The 13528-nt window shown below is 39.8% G+C and overlaps 3 protein-coding genes across 4 annotated transcripts; all 3 read left to right on the forward strand.

Annotated features, from left to right (window-relative positions):
- Positions 1-443: 443 nt before the first annotated feature.
- LOC124274896 (iduronate 2-sulfatase-like) lies at positions 444-1031 on the forward strand. The gene has a single exon (XM_046710264.1). The coding sequence runs from the start codon at positions 444-446 to the stop codon at positions 1029-1031; it is 588 nt and encodes a 195-aa protein (XP_046566220.1).
- Positions 1032-1163: 132 nt separating this feature from the next.
- On the forward strand, positions 1164-9181 carry LOC124274895 (iduronate 2-sulfatase-like). 2 transcript variants are annotated; one of them, XM_046710262.1, is made up of 2 exons: positions 1164-1927; positions 9078-9181. In XM_046710262.1, exons 1-2 carry the CDS (start codon positions 1164-1166, stop codon positions 9124-9126), a joined length of 813 nt encoding a protein of 270 aa, XP_046566218.1. In that variant the 3' UTR covers positions 9127-9181. The 2 variants fall into 2 exon arrangements, with proteins under 2 accessions (XP_046566218.1, XP_046566219.1); XM_046710263.1 differs by having other exon boundaries at positions 1164-1853; positions 9004-9181.
- A 1001-nt stretch (positions 9182-10182) lies between these two features.
- Positions 10183-12798, forward strand: LOC124274897. Its single transcript, XM_046710265.1, has 3 exons — positions 10183-10201; positions 12193-12440; positions 12538-12798. The coding sequence occupies exons 1-3, from the start codon at positions 10183-10185 to the stop codon at positions 12796-12798; spliced, it is 528 nt and encodes a 175-aa protein (XP_046566221.1).
- Positions 12799-13528: the final 730 nt, after the last annotated feature.

The following is a 13528-nucleotide window of genomic DNA, read 5'->3' on the forward strand; positions in this document are numbered from 1 at the left end:
ACCCTGATCGAAAACGACAGATGTCATTTCACATACCTGTCCGGTATTCCCTGGAGATAAAAAGGTCACTATCCGCTCACTCAACTCAACAGCAGCTGACACTTTTTGTTGGTCACTTACCAAAACATATAGAGACAATCCATTCATTATGGAGAATCGCATAAACTGACAAGCTCTAAAATGTCTCAAATCATTCAGTTCAGTGGAAGCATCAGTTCATCAGTATAATATATGCAGTCAAGCAAATAAAGAAGAAACACTACAACATGACATTGTTCAAGTTTCTCTCGACATTTCTTAGCTATCAACAACTATAAATAGATAAAAACAACACTGGCATCACTGGTCAAGGACACGTTGATAAAAATATGTTCCATATAGATATGCTCAATTGTATAAATATTTCACCAGTGTAATTAGATTTGTCAATCGTGCACTGCATCATGAGGGTGAAGACAGCCGTGTTACAGCTGATACTGATAGCATTAGTGGGTGCAAAGAAAAATGTTTTGTTTCTGGTGTCAGATGATATGAGACCAAACCTCAATGCCTATCTGGGTCCAGACATGCCGTCTCCTGTCCATCCCAAGATGCATACACCTACTCTCGATGCCTTAGCCAGCAGATCCCTTGTTCTGAAGAGAGCCTACGTGTCTCAGGCTTTATGCAGCCCCAGTAGAACTGCCCTTGTTACCAGCAGGCGGCCTGACACTAGTCACATATGGGACATTGGACCTTACTTCCGACAAGTTGGCGGCAATTTTACTACACTGCCAGAATACTTCAAGCGTAATGGCTACCGAACTATTGGAATGGGGAAGATCTTTCATCCTGGCAGTTCCTCAGGAGGAGATGATCCCGTATCGTGGACGGATCCATACTTTCACGCAGAAGACGTTTACAGGGCACATGATCACCTTTTATGTGATGCAATATCAGAGGAAAGAGAGAAGGCCCAACCACTTCAGGATCAGATGATTGCTGACTATGCAATAAAAACACTTCAGGAAGTTGCACCTCGAGCAAAGTAAGGTGAGCAACCTTTCTTTGTGGCAGTAGGATTCCACAAACCTCATATTACCTGGGTTTATCCTGCTCGTTTCAATACTTTCTATCCCTTGGAGAGTCTTCGCCCACCACCAAACTATTATGCTCCAGTTGGAATGCCAGCGGTTGCCTGGCATAACTTTACGTATTTTGGCGACTTTAATGATGTTAAGGCATTTCACTTAAAGGATATTGGCTATATAAACTTCACATTTCCACCAACACTGACCCTTCAACTGAGACAGGCCTACTACAGCTGCATCAGCTATATTGACTACGAGCTGGGGAGAGTTATTCAAGAGCTTGACAACTTAGGACTTTCTAACAATACCATCATATCCTTCTGGGGTGATCATGGGTGGCAGTTGGGAGAACATTCAGAATGGGAAAAGCACAACAACTTTGAAGACGCCACCCATGCTCCCATGATGATACACATTCCTGGAGTCACTGACAAAGGTGTGGTGACAGAGCACCTGACGGAATTTGTCGATTTGTACCCGACTCTAGTTGAAGCTGCAGAACTTCCTAAACTTGAAACGTGTCCACCGAACTCTCAAAACATCAGTCTGTGCACAGAAGGTACTAGTATGGTCCCACTCATGACAAATCCAACAATGCCAAACTGGAAAACTGCTGCTTTCTCCCAGTACCCTCGAGGAGGAGATGGTCTCCATGGTGATGTCATCATGGGTTACACTATGAGGACAGACAATTATCGCTACACAGAGTGGATCAACTTCAAAGGCAGGCCTATCTATACACCGATGTGGGACCAGGTACAGGCAGCTGAACTCTATGATCATATGAAAGACCCAGAAGAGAACTGGAACCGAGCCGATGACCCATCCTACAAAGACATCAGGGCCGAGCTGTCCAGGAAATTGAAGATTGGCTGGAGAGGAGCCCTACCTATGAGTCGTGTCCTGAAACGTCAGCCTCACCTGTAACAACAATCCTTTTCTATAAACGAGTCAGTGTTTTTAGCGTGGTCTTAGTTTGAACTAAAGCTTTGTATTTTGAAGGATGTTATGTACTTGACACTGAAAATTACTATATTTTTCTTTTCTCTTTAATCCAATAAATTCACAAGTATATTAAACAGAAGTATACAGTGTCGATGCTTTAATTTCGTGAAATTATAAGTGCGAACCTTGACTTTGGAGCCTATAGAGATGAAAAACACGAAATACACGTGTGAAAAGTAAATTCATTGGGTCTCTCAGTGCATGTTTGCTTCAACTGAACAGGCACATTGAATATGAGCTGCAAAAACAAATTAAACTGTTCATTTTAATCTTTGTTTTGTATGCCATGCCTTTTATATCAAGCCCGAGGCCGGGAAACGCCAGGTGTGAAGTCACTCTCCGGGGAGATTAAACAATACGATGACGTCATCTTCTGAACAGATTTGTTACTGCAAGTTACACAAGTAGGGATATATTTGGTGTCAGAAATCGCTTGCGTGCCACCCAAAGACCCCATAATGGACAAAATTTAACGCCTCTTCATCGTCGCACATAAGGTTCAATCAAAGGCAATAGAATTCGGTTTTCCTGAGCCACGAAACCCGATTCACATTGAGGTTTCGGCAGAGTCCGAGTGCACTGCAGGTGATGTGAACGTCACGTCTGCGTCCGTGAAGTACACAGATTTGGTTGCCATAGCGTAATGGTACAGGGTTAATTTGGCGCACAGTTGATGTTCTCCCCTTGGTGTTGTACGAGGGAATTTAAATGCTGCCAAGTACAGTATTCAGATTTTGCAACCTATCCTGTTTCCATTTATGCATGGCCCTGGAATGACATTCCAGCAAGACCACGCTAGATGGCATATGACAATTCTTTCACAGAAATGCCGGTATTCAAGTTCTGGATTGGCCGTCGTGTAGCTCCGACCTCAACCCTAAACACATCTGGGACGAGCTGGGTCGACGTGTTTGTAAGCAAGTCAATCCACCACAGACGTCAACGTCAACTTGTTGAGCAATGGCGACGTCTTCCTAGGGGTGTGTTTACTAAGATCCATTAGGGGGCGTTTTGTGTCTGTAAGACACGCGAGAGGAGGTCATAACTCATATTGAAAACGAATTGTTCTTCACGCTTGAACTTCATTTTTGAGGATACCTTGAGATCAAGAGCATTATCATTGTTAAGGAGTTTTGGCGAGACTTGCTTTTTTATTTCCTTTGATGTCAAGATGTTCTGTGCACAGCATAAGACTAAAATTATTGTCTTAAACCTAATATTAAAAACTTAGTCCCAGAAATCCCGAGTGTAAAGTTTTAAGTTTGGCTCAGTATGCTTGGATAAGTAGAATTGCAATATAAAAACTTTTACCTGAAGAAATCGACTTCGCCGATGTAGTAGCCAGCTTATCTGTTTAAGTGCACATTCAGAGATATGTCATGTTACGTCAGCAGCTGTTCTAGTTATCATCATCAAATTCTTATAGAGTTTCCAAATGTTTCTTTACCTACAGAACACATGAAACCTATTAACAATGATACCAACGCCTAGTGGAAGTACACAAGGTTTGAAGATTGTACTGATTATGAAAGGTAGTAATGATACTAATGAAAAAAAAGATTTGGAATGGGTCTCAAGGCTCTGCTTGGATTTTCCTGTTTTTTTTTTCAACCATGTGACACACATAACAGGATTTACAAAGTTCAGCCTCATCATGTCACACTGTTGGTCCCGATGTGGACACAGGGTAGATAGAACGAGTTCTCAGCAGCCCATTATTGTTCACAAAGTTGATTAAACGGCAAGCAGTGAAGAACAGGAAGACTATCACTCCATGGAGATCTCTTTGAGGAGTAAGGCGCTTTGGGAGATGACAGACAACAACAATTGTTTGATGTCATTGACTTTCTGACAGGTAAGGAGCTCGCATTATAAATATTTGATAGCTCTCCGTCACGATTGTTAACACGTTATCACTGAACAGTCTATCTCAGTTTGATTCGCAAGAAGGTGTCACATGGTTGTAAACAATAGGGTTCATTTTAAACTTTATAACAATTGACGCTTACACAAATTTGTATTATAGGCTTGGCAAGTTTTATTATCATTTTCAAAGAAAATAAAACTCCCTTTGGAATGTTCATTGGTAGATTAAAGCGCAAGAATGTGATAAGTATTTAAAATCTTTGGTCATTTTGATAAGGTCATTGACTTGAGGTTGGACCTGAGTCTCACGCTATTCCCAACAGATTACAGGAATGCACAAGGATCATGCTAGACGGAAGTATTTGCTTTCACTGAAGACCTATCCACGTGGTATTCAGAAAGTGAGGCCAAAGGTAGTTAGAGCAAATGAAAACCTAACAGTTGATGACGTTAGCTCAATATTTTTAGAACGTCTTTGTAGTACCTAAAGATTGTATTTAGAATATTAGTTGTATTGGTACAACCTATTCCATGTATCACTATTCTAAATAGTTCTATGGATTTATCAAATTAACGCCATTGTCGAATCCTTTTTCAAAATTATATTCTGGATTATTCTAGAAGTTAAGGGAATGTGAATCTGTTGACTTCAAACAAATTAAAAAGAAATATAACAAAAGCCACAAGAAAACCTTTAAATTTCCAGTTCCTATTATTTTTATTTTTATTTTTTGGGGTTAAGAAAACACAATTTTAAATGTTTGAATTGCAAGAAACATGCAACACAACATTTTGGTATTTCAGAATGTTTACATCATGATGAAATATGCAGCCATCTGCTCAGATCATGTCCACCTTTTGTTCAACTCTGCGTGGGTTCATACCCTTATAATCAAGGCAGTATTTTGTCAGTAACATTACTTCGCATACCATTTGAAAATGTTAACGGATCCCTTTTTGTGGATGATATTAACATTTCTTGTCATGGCCAAAATATGAATACAATAGAAACTGCAGTCTTTCGATAACAGATTTAAATTTTCAAAATCTGAAACAATTCGTATTCATTTGTTTGCAGACAATTTACATCACATAATTACTGTATATGTTATCTCAGTATTTGACCTTTTGGTCCCACAATTAAAGTTTAAAATATATGCCTGAAGGACCTTGGTTTATTGAAAAGTTTCTCTAACTCAGAGTGGAGAGGGATCGAAATCCCTTCTTCAACTACAAAGAACACTAATTTGATCTAAAGTAATTTATGGTTCTTCCTGTAAAACAATATTGAACTGTATTATCATCTAGATCCGTTTGGTGCCTTCAGATCTTTTCCCATTAACATTCAATATAACCATGTAGACTGTCCTGCACGTGAGAGTCACTTGGAATTATCACCTATTGCACCACGTATAGCCGACAATTTCTGGCCCACATATTCACCTTTCCATTCAGGCCAATTTCATTCACCGTACTTTTTATACCTTCCATGGTTTTACATGTACTATTCTTGCTACCTTTAAATGTTTGACATATCTGTCTAGTAATGGCCAGTTGGCGGAGGGATGTTGGGGTACAATGCAGAGGTACTGTAAATCTCCATGGTCCTTTGTGTGTCGCCTTTGTTAAACTTGACTGCTGCTGTTCTGTGTCTCATTTTTATACGGGTTGTTTCATGAAGAGTTAGATTAAAATGTGCACATGCTAGATTTAAAACAATGCCCGTTATACACTATAGTACTGTCGGAAATAGAAAATAAAACTGTTTTAAGGCTGTTACTCTGCATCCCGAAAATTGACACAATTGCAAACAGCATATGTCGAAATAACCCACTGCCGCCTAACCGGGCGTTCAGTGGGATGCGTAATAAGATATCCCGAAAAGCATTTTTACTCGTAAAATCGGGCAAAACTTAGAAAAAATACGAATAGCTGCAGAAAACAATAGATCAGACTATAGATGGCAATTAGGTCGCTCAGGCAGGTATGACGACGGACCGTCAACTCACCTGGCATGAAATGCACGTGCTGCCTGCAGGCACAAGGGGTCATCTCAAAGATAGTTTGTTCTTTTTCATTTGTGTTGACTATGTCTCATCTACTGATTAACATCTTACGTGTCTTTCTTTCATAAAGTTTATGTTGAGATATGTAAGGGTATGATATCCGAAAACCATAGAAACGCATCGTGCTATATATAGGTGGCATGACCACCCGAAGATCGACAGGACTGGATATTATTTTTTAAATTGTTATGACGTGCCGTGTACCTCCCCAGTATAATTGCCCTAATCTTATCTTAGCTGATATCTCTATCCCCAAGCCCGACCCCAGGTTTTGCTTTTGAGGCGACCCCTCTTATCTGTTTCTTTTATAGTGACAGTGAGACTGCATGGTAGCTACATCCTTGATAGTTTCGGCTTAAAAGTTATTATTTTTACGTCAGCTATCGTTTATAATGAATCTACGTCTAATTTCAAATTGGGCATTTAAAAGTGTCCTTTGTAATACAATATCGTCGCACACTAATTTGCATAAAGCCATGGTCTGTTCCAAATAAGTCTTTTGGACTTAACGCATTGCTCATTTCTGCACTACTTCCCCCGCCCCCACCCCCACCCCAAAGTCCTTTTTCTCCGTTTCCTATCTCTCTACCACTGAGACTGTAGTTAGGCCGAACTTAGTTTAACAGATATTTCACACTTTCAAATATCAACTACATAAATTGTAGAGATAATTGAGGAAATACAGTTTTTTCTATTTCCAACAGTACTATAGTTCAGTTTCTGTCCTTTGTCGACAAGATTTTACGATATAAATGTATCATTGATGTATTACCTGTTTGGGTCATGATATATATAGCTGCACATTTTTCCGCACTAAGTCATCTCAGCAGTAATCCCCATTTGACATTATTACATTTATAACACTGTATTAGTTTTGCTTCTGATGCCATTGGGTATGACATATAGCAGCAACAGTAAAAGGTTCAGTGTTTCAAAACAAAGAACAGTCAATAATTGCATGGAACTCATTAATTCACCGGCACTCAAAGTCTTGCTAACAAACAACAAATTTCTCATCTTGTACAAAATTAGCTGGAATCCACGGGAGGATAAAAACATACCCTGGTCCAAAACGACAGATGTGCCACTTCACATTCATGTCTGACATTCCCTAGAGATAAACAATCAGGGCGACATTCCATTCTCCATGTCGCTGATAAATCTACACACACTCACTCCCATTAAAAGTCAACAGCAGCTGACACAATTTGTTGGTCACATACCAAAACATATGGCGACAATCCAAATCAACATTGCTGGTAGTTTGTAGTGGTGCAAACTGTCGCCAGAAATCAGAGAATTGCATTAACTAACCAGCTACTGTCTCAAATCATTCCTGTCAACGTGAACATCAGTTCATCAATGTAATATACCCACGTAAGCGAAACAGGAAGAAACACTACAGCATGACATTGTTCAAGTTTCTCTCGACATTTCTTATCTATCCACAAGTATAAATGGCTAAGAACCACATTGGCATCACTGGTCAAGGACACGTTGATAAAGACATGTTCCATATAGATATGCTCAATTGTTTAAATATTTCACCAGTGTGATTGAATTTGTCAATCGTGCACTGCATCATGAGGGTGAAGACAGCCGTGTTACAGCTGATACTGATAGCATTAGTGGGTGCAAAGAAAAATGTTTTGTTTCTGGTGTCAGATGATATGAGACCAAACCTCAATGCCTATCTGGGTCCAGACATGCCGTCTCCTGTCCATCCCAAGATGCATACACCTACTCTCGATGCCTTAGCCAAGCAGATCCCTTGTTCTGAAGAGAGCCTACGTGTCTCAAGCTTTATGCAGCCCCAGTAGAACTGCCCTTCTTACCAGCAGGCGGCCTGACACTAGTCACATATGGGACATTGGACCTTACTTCCGACAAGTTGGCGGCAATTTTACTACACTGCCAGAATACTTCAAGCGTAATGGCTACCGAACTATTGGAATGGGGAAGATCTTTCATCCTGGCAGTTCCTCAGGAGGAGATGATCCCATATCGTGGACGGATCCATATTTTCACGCAGATGACAAATATGGAGGGAATGACAACCTTCTATGTGAGGCAGTATCAGAGGAAAGAGAGAAGGCCCAACCACTTCAGGATCAGATTATTGCAGATAATGCAATTAAAACACTTCAGGAAGTCGCACCTCGAGCAAAGTCAGGTGAGCAACCTTTCTTTGTGGCAGTAGGATTCCGTAAACCCTCATATACCATGGAACTATCCTGCTCGTTTCAATACTTTCTATCCCTTGGAGAATCTTCGCCCACCACCAAACTATTATGCTCCAGTTGGAATGCCCCATTTCGCCTGGCATAATTTTACTAACTTTGGCAACTTTAGAGATATTGAAGCATTTCACTTAAAGGATATTGGCTATATAAACTTCACATTTCCACCAACACTGACCCTTCAACTGAGACAGGCCTACTACAGCTGCATCAGCTATATTGACTACGAGCTGGGGAGAGTTATTCAAGAGCTTGACAACTTAGGACTTTCTAACAATACCATCATATCCTTCTGGGGTGATCATGGGTGGCAGTTGGGAGAACATTCTGAATGGGAGAAGCACAACAACTTTGAAGACGCCACCCATGCTCCCATGATGATACACGTTTCTGGAGTCACTGACAAAGGTGTGGTGACAGAGCACCTGACGGAATTTGTCGATTTGTACCCGACTCTAGTTGAAGCTGCAGAACTTCCTAAACTTGAAACGTGTCCACCGAACTCTCAAAACATCAGTCTGTGCACAGAAGGTACTAGTATGGTCCCACTCATGACAAATCCAACAATGCCAAACTGGAAAACTGCTGCTTTCTCCCAGTACCCTCGAGGGGGAGATGGTCTCCATGGTGATGTCACCATGGGTTACACCATTAGAACAGACATGTATCGCTACACAGAGTGGATCAACTTCAAAGGCAGGCCCATCTATACACCGATGTGGGATGAGATAAAAAGGAGTTGAACTTTATGATCACATGAAAGACCCAGAAGAGAACTGGAACCGAGCCGATGACCCATCCTACAAAGACATCAGGGCCGAGTTGTCCAGGAAACTGAAGATTGGCTGGAGGGGAGCTGTGCCTGACAAACGCGTCTGAAACTGCTTGTATCTTTGTTTTCCTGTGATGTTTGTGATAAAGATGGTCATTATCACTGATTTTCGTAACGTATTATTCGATCGAAAACGTCTTTGCCCTTGCTCATCATGTGTTAACTTATCTGTCGTCTTTTAAGACTCGATAATTAGATAGTTGCAATCATATGTATGTGTTGCATCATAAACCTAACAAATAAAGAAACACTTGATATTGACTGTTTCAAATTTAATATCTCCACATCTTAAGGTAGTACCTTTACGCATTACCATATTCTATGCATATACATTCTGGGTAAAAGTGGGTGTCCTTTTGGTAATGTATCATTCGATCGCAAACATGGTTCGCCTTGCTCATAATATTAGTAACTCATCTCTCTTCTTAAGAATCAATAATGTTTTGTCGTCCTCACATTGCTCTGTGGCATTTTTAAACTAATAAAAATTGATGTTGATTGTTTCCAATCTCCAAAGCTAAAGGCAGTACCCTACAAACGATATACCATACTCTATGCATTTACAAGGTAAATCAGATTGGCTAGTAGTAACAGTCATTAAAATAAGTGCATACTCTAATGTTGTTATGATTGATGAAGAGGTATATGTACCAACTCCACTCCGATGTTTCAAATGTCAAGTTGTCGAAATAATTATTGTACTGAGATGCCTGTCGTACCATTGCATCCATACATTCGCTGACTTCAACGGCATATCAAACATCACTATCAGACCATCATACTCAGATCTCTCAATCCCCATCAAATACATCTCCATCAGCTTCCCAGACAGAGCGTGCAATATCAATACCTTAAATAAATACGTCATCTAAACCAGAATCTGTGACAGAATCAACACAAGGTAAATCTATAATATCAAAACAAATGGGGGGAGCAAAAGAGCAATCGAATAGAAAGACCATAGTCTTATAGCATTATTTGAATAAATGTATAAAAAATTAAATGCTGAAGCAGGGCGTACAGTTAATCAAAATACGCGCCGGTCTTAGCAAAATTATGTTTACAAAATTGATTCACGGACGCCGATGTCCACGGTATGGAATATGATCCAGACAATTAAAGGTAAGGGAACCAAATCAAGCAAAACACATCACGTCAAAACCGGGATCAATTGTCAACAGATAAATCTGACATCGCAAATAAACAGGCTGAAACACTTGCAAACCATTCTTCCTCGTCAAACTATGTTCCTAAATCTCAAAAATACCAAACACAGCAGAAAAAGAAACAAATTACCTTTCATTGTGATAATAGGGAAGATTATAACGACAACGTTTTATCCATAATTTTATACTTCTCTTGAACAAGCTCATGATACTGCGATAGCATACAGTATCTACTCCTGAAACACTTACATCAATCCTGTCTGGAGACACTGCTGAGTATCTTTATGGCATTTGGGCATCTCGTAAATTTCCTTCATCCTGGCGTTATGCCATAGTTGTACCCATACCCAAACCTGGACGTGATCATACCGATCCCGCTACTTATAGGCCCATTTCCTTGACAAGCTGCGTTTTCAAAACCATGGAACGTATAGTCAATAACAGATTAACTTGGTACCTAGAATGCGCTAATGTAATCACAAATACTCAATGTGGTTTTCGTAAACACTGCGGTAACATTGACCATTTAGTTCCACTGGAGTCATTTGTTAAAATGGCATTATAAACAAACAGCATGCAGTGTCCATGTTTTTCAATTTACAAAGCTTATGATACGACATAGAAGCACGGTATCTTAAAAGATTTACATGCGTTTAGTTTCCGTTTATATCTCAGATTTTAACCGACAGGCAATTTCATGTCAATGTCTGACCATTATAATCAGGATCAGGGTGTGCCCAAGGCAGTATTTTTCTCTATCACATTATTTAGTATACAAATTAATGGTTATCAAAAGTTATCTTAAAGGATTCCATAGATGGATCACTGCTTTCGAATGATTTTAATATTCCTTTCGTGGCAAACCATAAATACTAGTGAAAGGCTGCTGTATAATTATGTTTACATAAAATCGAGAAATGTTGTTCAGGAAATGGATTTAAATTTTCAAATTCAAGAACTACAAAATGTAATTGCATCCATTTTTGTCGAAAATGTAAATAGCAGCGACACAACCATTTCCACATTCGTTAGAAATCTCTGCTAAAAGCAGAGTCGACTGCACAAGTGTGACCATATAATTAGCATATATTTGTTTCAGCAGCATTACAACAGTGTGATGTTGTTTTAAAGCAAATCGAGTCTGGACCAGACAATCAAACCACACAAAGACCCAGAATTGTTTTTGTTACATTACGTTATTAACGTTATAATGGAAGCTATGTTCCTGGGTATTATTTTCAATCACCATTTTTCATTTCGTCCTCTTATAATATATCTGAAAAATAATTCTGATTACACCGTCCAGTGAGCAACTAGTCAGATGGATACTAAGCGCAATATAAATGAATTATTAATTATTTAAAAAATAAATATTTAAAAGCAAATCGAGTCTGGGCCAGACAATCAAACCGTACAAAGACCCAGAATTGTTTTTTTGTTAGATTACGCTATTAACATTGTAATGGAAGTTCGTGGGTATTATTTTCGATCTCCATTTAACTTTTCGTCCTCTTGTAAAATATTTGAAAAATAAATACCTGAAGGCACTTGATATATTTAATGTTGTTTCTAACTCAAAGTGGGGAAGGGATAAGAAGAAACTCCCCCAACTATATAGAGTGTTGATCCGTTATAAACTTGATTACGGCTCCATGATTCATGGTGTAAAGGCGATTTTAAAATACTAGATTCTATTCACCACCAAGGCTCTGGCTCTGGCTTTGCCTTGGAGCCTTCGGAACTTCACCGAATCAGAGTTTATATTTGGAGGCTGATGTACTGCCCCTCAACTATGCCGCCTTTAAATTATCTTCACAGCATACTTCTAAATTACGCCTCTATTAAATCAAATTCTGCATATAAATGTGTTTTCACGCTCTGTATAACGAACTTCATAAAACAAAGCATCACTTATCCCACTTGGAATACAATCCGCTATTTCTGCAGCTAACATACATTTATTTTCCAAGAATGCCGGTACAGCTGCTATTGCCGGTACAGTTGCTAGTGGCGGTACAGCTGCTAGTGCCGGTACAGTTGCTAGTGCCGGTACAGTTGCTAGTGGCGGTACAGTTGCTATTGCCGGTACAGTTGCTAGTGGCGGTACAGTTGCTATTCCCGGTACAGTTGCTAGTGTCGGTACAGCTGCTAGTGCCGGTACAGTTGCTGAAGTGCCGGTACAGTTGTTAGTGCCGGTACAGTTGCTAGTGCCGGTACTGCTAGTGTAGCGGTACAGTTGCTATTGCCGGTACAGCTGCTTAGTGGCGGTACAGCTGTTATTGCCTGGTACAGCTGCTAGTGGCGGTACAGTTGCTATTGCCTGGTACAGCTGCTAGTGCCGGTACAGTTGCTAGTTTGCTAGTGCCGGTACAGTTGCTGAGTGCCGGTACAGTTGTTAGTGTCGGTACAGTTGCTATTGCCGGTACAGCTGCTAGTGGCGGTACAGTTGCTATTTGTTTTGTGGCGGTACAGCTGCTAGTGTGCGGTACAGTTGCTATTCCTGGTACAGTTGCTAGTGCCGGTACAGCTGCTAGTGCCCGTTATAGTTGCTAGTGCCACTGTCATTGGATCCAGAACGCTGTCTTCCAGATTACCTATCGACGGCTCATTAATGCCATATTATCAGCTCGAGCATATATCAATAACCAGTCTTAAGATACACAATTCAGGTTCTTTTCGTGCCTTTAGGCTATTAAAACATGTCTTATTAGCATCTACTTTAATTGTAATTCTTGAATTATATAATGATCTTGCTACTGGCACCATCGTCTTTTGTTGTTTACCCAGTCATGCTGGAATCTCTGGTAACACAAGGCCTGACTTTGCTGCTAGGGCAGCACTCAACAAATCTGTGACGCCGTTTCGTTTCTGCTGCCGTACAGTGATTATAAACCTATAATTAGATCTTACATTCGCGATCTAATGCAAAGGAAGTGGGACACCCAAGTAGGTATAAATAGTAATAACCAACCATCGGTTACACCTACTAGGGCAGTCAGTCCAGTTTTGAAGAGATAATCATACGACGATGTCGTATATACTAGTTATACACATGAATACTTATTCAAAGGTGTAGGTCCTTGTGACGAACGAATCACAGTCAAGCATGTCCTGCTTGAATGTATTGACTTTTCCATCACAGGGGATAAATATTTCAATGTCAAAACAGTGAAGGATCTTTTAAATTGTAAATATAATTGTGTTACTGGATTTTTAAATTAAATAGAATTGTTAAACAAATTTTGAAAAAATAGATAAATATGTTTTATTGGTAGTCTAAATG

Source organism: Haliotis rubra, unplaced genomic scaffold (assembly GCF_003918875.1).
Source record: "Haliotis rubra isolate DU_JTF1 unplaced genomic scaffold, ASM391887v1 Scf1953, whole genome shotgun sequence".
Classification (NCBI taxonomy): domain Eukaryota; kingdom Metazoa; phylum Mollusca; class Gastropoda; order Lepetellida; family Haliotidae; genus Haliotis; species Haliotis rubra.

What these genes read in the sequence shown, in the direction of transcription:
- LOC124274896 (XM_046710264.1), top strand. Translation starts at nt 444, where the DNA reads ATGAGGGTGAAGACAGCCGTGTTACAGCTGATACTGATAGCATTAGTG.
- LOC124274895 (XM_046710262.1), top strand. Translation starts at nt 1,164, where the DNA reads ATGCCAGCGGTTGCCTGGCATAACTTTACGTATTTTGGCGACTTTAAT. An exon ending in ATCAGGGCCGAGCTGTCCAG is followed by an intron (nt 1,928 to 9,077) that starts GAAATTGAAGAT and finishes CGAGTTGTCCAG; the next exon opens with GAAACTGAAGATTGGCTGGA.
- LOC124274897 (XM_046710265.1), top strand. An exon ending in CGGTACAGTTGTTAGTGCCG is followed by an intron (nt 12,441 to 12,537) that starts GTACAGTTGCTA and finishes TGCCTGGTACAG; the next exon opens with CTGCTAGTGGCGGTACAGTT.